General features: G+C 37.2%; 1 protein-coding gene across 1 annotated transcript; it reads left to right on the plus strand.

Annotated features, from left to right (window-relative positions):
• Positions 1–1,529: 1,529 nt before the first annotated feature.
• LOC107743314 (DBH-like monooxygenase protein 2 homolog) lies at positions 1,530–4,303 on the plus strand. The gene is made up of 6 exons (XM_016556486.1): positions 1,530–1,601; positions 2,454–2,600; positions 3,069–3,221; positions 3,537–3,620; positions 3,709–3,861; positions 4,184–4,303. The coding sequence occupies exons 1-6, from the start codon at positions 1,530–1,532 to the stop codon at positions 4,301–4,303; spliced, it is 729 nt and encodes a 242-aa protein (XP_016411972.1).
• The last annotated feature ends 254 nt before the right edge of the window (positions 4,304–4,557 follow it).

Raw genomic sequence — 4,557 nt, forward strand, 5'->3', positions numbered from 1 at the left:
ATTAATTGTATTCTGAAGCACAGTATAAAAATAGATTTTTGTTGAAAAAGAACTGATCAAAATCAGAGAACACTTACAGATACCTCCAAGTTATTGGTGTTAATCTGGCACCTTGAGCTAATTTCCTTAATTATATGACAAACCCTATTTAACTGGCAGCATTCCTCAAATTTTCACTGAGATTGCAAGATGGCGGGCGCCGCTCTAAGGTGACTGAAACCCTTTATTTAACAGGAGGCAGTCCAGATGAAGGCCAAAGGGATGACCCTTTCAGCCACTGCAAGAGAAGTTGGTCGTTCCAAATCTATGATTTCTAGAATATTGCAGCTTTACAATGACACTAATTCATTCAAGTCCCCCAGAAAGGCTGGTTGTCCACATAAGACAAATGCATGAGAAGACAGGATCACGTGGAGACTCTCAATGGGGAATCGGTTCAACACTGCAGCTGGAATTGCTCAGCAGTTCAGCGCTGAACAGGATAAGGATCTGTCTCGGCACATTTAAGGGAAGTCGGACTGAATGCGCACTCTGCAGTGATGAATCCTCCCATCAGCAGAAAGAATCAAAAGGTTAGGCTCACCTTTGCTGAGGAGCATGTTGTGTGGAGAGAGGAGAACTGGTTCAAAGTTCACTTTAGTGATGAGAGCAAGTTTAATTTATTTGGGTCAGATGGGAAACATTATGTTCATCGTCAAACTGGGGAAAGACTGAACCCTGAATGCATAAAGAAGTGAAAAGTGGAGGAGGAAGTGTCATGGTTGGGAGAATGTTTTCAGCAGCGGGTGTTGGGCATCTTATACAGATACATGGCAGGGTGAATGCAATTGTTTATCAGAACCTCCTTCAGCAACATGCAGTTCCTTCCCTGCAAGCGTCTCCCAATCAGCCTGTAATTTTCATGTAAGACAATGCCCCCGTCACACTGCAAAACGGGAAAAGCAGTTCCTTGAAGCTAAGAACATTGAAATAATGAAATGGCCAGTCCAGAGTCCTGATCTAAACCCAACTGAAAATCTCTGGAAAATCCTTGGCGACAAAGTTATGGCTAAGAAACCCATACAGTCACTGAACTATGGAAGAGAATGGAAGAAGAGTGGACCAAGATCACACCAGCGCAGTGTGAGAGAAGTCCTTGTGCTGAAGTCCTTCAAAGCAAGAGCCTCTACAATTCCTACTAATTTCGAACAGCTGTAAACCTCCAAAATTGTAGTTCTAATCTTCTTTCGTGCTACAGTGGTTACTGTTCTCTCATTTTAAGCTCTGTGTTTCCCACAAAATAAAAGTTTTTTGTTGAAATGCTTTGGTGATTTTGTCAAACATGTTAGTAGAACAGTGGTATATCCACAGCTAATATTCCCTCAAATTTTGAGCGATGAAGATTAACAATATTTCAGAAAAAGTATTTATAAAAAGTATTTATAGATTGTTCTCTAATTTTGATCTCCACTATATATAGTTATTAATGAATAAATATTTATGCATATAGAGCCATCTAGAGGAAAACAGAGGTATTTCTTGAGCACTTTATGACCAATGATTCACACGCACACACACACACACACACAGGAGGAGTCGGACCTGAAGGCAGATACTTCACGGTAAAGTCAAAGACTGTGTCTGATAACAGTCAAAGTCACTTACAGTGGAATTATAACTAAATGCTACCTTGGAATTATAAGGTCCTATCTGCAATCTGAGCGGTTTTGAGATATTGAGCTCAAATTTTTTGCACTCCATATACTTTGTAGATAGAACCTTTTTATTTTCTAAATAAAAAGTCCCAAAATGTACAACTACACAACACACACACACACACACACAAAACATCACATAATGTAAATAAGTATCACAGAATAAGAATGTGAATAACTCAATTTGAACAAAAATGTCAGAAAGAACCTTATAATTCCAAGGTGACGTAATTTTAAATTCTTTTGATATTATGTTCTTTATGTTCTTGACTCAGATTCATATTTCCAATTAGTTTATATTTTATATTATTCTTATATTTGGGTTTCTTAGTCTTTCACATCCTCAAGACTGAGATTGATAACTGTCACTTACAGTGGAGTTAGAAATAATTTTAGATTCTTATGATTTAAAAAAAATATTTTTTCATTCATATATGTATTTCATATATTAGTTCATTAGTTCAATGAGTATCTAATATGAATTCTTATATATGTTTTTTTTCAGCAGCTGTAAGCTGGGATACTTTATTTGTCTGATATAATTCAAAGTCTACTTGTGTATTAGACTAATAAACAAGATGTTCTAAAATATGTAAATTTTGGTAAAACAACAAAAAAGAGATATTCTTGTGTCTTGAACTATTGAGATTCAAATGTTAAACTGATAGTCCAGTTTAACTGGATTAGGAACTGTACATCAAAAACACCTATTGCCATGCACACGTACATACTTAATTTCTTTTTCTTTTCCATGTTCAGGACCGTCATGCTGTGGGGAAATCAATGCCTGTGGTTGACCAGCAACAGAACTACAAACTCTTGTCTCTGACCGAGTCTGATGGGAAAACAGTCATGAAGTTTCAGAGGTCCATCGGTTCCTGTGATGAAAATGACTTACCCATCACTGTGAGCCTGCTTAACCATTGTCCTTTATATTCATTACAAAGGGAAAGTAGTTCAACACCAGCAATATAATCCTCCCCTTTCATTGTTTGTAAGATGCCGTTTTATCCAGAAAACAATGATGGTGGAACTATGGCATTACAAATAATACCAGCTATGTAAAGGAATCCACACAATGTTAGGTCCACTGGGATCAGGGTGTTTCTGAGAACTCCCCTCTCTGAACAAACTGCTGACCTTGTTTGTCAAGGAGCTCTCAACTGCACATCAAAAAACCCTCCTTAAACTGAAAACATGGACTGTCTTTTTGAACTTAAAACCTCTGAAATTCCAGATCAAAAATGAGTTCTCAATGGCCACATACACACTGCAAACTTTTATGAGTGACAACTGCATTTTAGCTGCAGTGTGCATGTGGTTAATTTTTGTTTATTTTATTTTATTTTATAAGTGTTTATTTTTATTTATCAGAACCTCCCCATGAAGCTGATCTATGCATATGGACAGAATGATAATATCACGTACCACAGTACCCGAAGGGGCAGGAAGGAGCTGAACCTGTTGAAGTACATGCCTCGGGTCAACCCTCCAAACAGCAACTTTTTTGACATAACTATGGTCAATGTAAGAAAGATTTTTACTTTGTTGTTTTGCTGTTCTGTCTGTAAACCCAAGAATGAAGTTCAAAAGAACAGCATTTATTTGAAATAGAAAAATATTTTGTAACATTTTAAATGTCTTTTCTGTCACTTTTGGTCAATTTAATGTGTCCTTGTTGAATAAATGATTAATTTCTTTAAAAAAAAAAATCTTACTGACCCCATACTAGTGTACCTCACAGTGGTTTGCATAGATTATATTACAGGTTGATCTCTTTAAAGTGCTAATGAGCTTTTACATATGAACTTTACATGTTGATTACATTTACAATCATTTCAGTTCACTGTACCAGCCAATCAAACCCACTATCACTGCAAGATCGTGAGAGCCCCGACATTTGATCGCAAACAGCACATTTATCGCGTAAGTGAGTCTATGAACTTCACACAAATGATCTGTCCAGCGATCTGTCAATCATGGTTCATCTTCGACTTATTTTCATTTTGTCCAGATTGAGCCGGTGATCACAAACTTTGACCTCGTGCATCATCTGCTGCTGTACCGCTGCCCTCTGACTGTGACGGAGCCGTTTGAGGCGGAGTGTTTTACTGGGGTGGATGGAGAGTGTATGGAGACCGTGGCTGTGTGGGGAGTTGGTGGAGGGGTTAGTCTCACCTGTGACGTTTTAAGGCATTTTTAATGTGAGGGGGAAAAAATTAAGCCATTACTTACTTGAATGAACTGTTAACCACTGCGACCATATTACGGATCTGAGAATCGGATCACTTTGATTATTAAGCGAGTCATTCAGACCGGGTAAACGGATTCAACTAGGTGATTAAAAGATCTGCCTCAAAAGAATTATTATTTTTCAGCTTTTATTAACAACGGTAATTATTGAAATACTATTCATGTGTAAACTTTCTTAATGAGATAAAATTACTGATTGAACCTTTAAGTAACTTTTTAATTATATGTTTTTAAAGGCTTTTGAATTCCCTGAAGTGGCAGGACTTCCAATTGGAGGAAATGTTGGTGATTTTCTGTATCACACAATAAAGGGACACTTCCTGACCTCAGTGTCATCCCGTCTGCACCCTGCATGAGCGGCTGTGCCACAAAAAGTCTTGCTTTGCTATCGCTGCTCCTCTGTTTGGCAGTGCAGTGGGCATCCTTATGAAACATTAATGCAAAATGCTACTGATGTAACCTATTGTTCTTTCATTTTCTGATTAAATGTCAATCATTTTAACAGAGCAAAACTCCTGGATCATATGGACGGTTTTGACAGCAACCTGAAAACCAGAAAAACTAAAATTTAGCAAACTATATATATATATATATATATATATATATATAC

This window comes from Sinocyclocheilus rhinocerous, unplaced genomic scaffold (assembly GCF_001515625.1).
Source record: "Sinocyclocheilus rhinocerous isolate Xijiao unplaced genomic scaffold, SAMN03320098_v1.1 scaffold827, whole genome shotgun sequence".
Classification (NCBI taxonomy): domain Eukaryota; kingdom Metazoa; phylum Chordata; class Actinopteri; order Cypriniformes; family Cyprinidae; genus Sinocyclocheilus; species Sinocyclocheilus rhinocerous.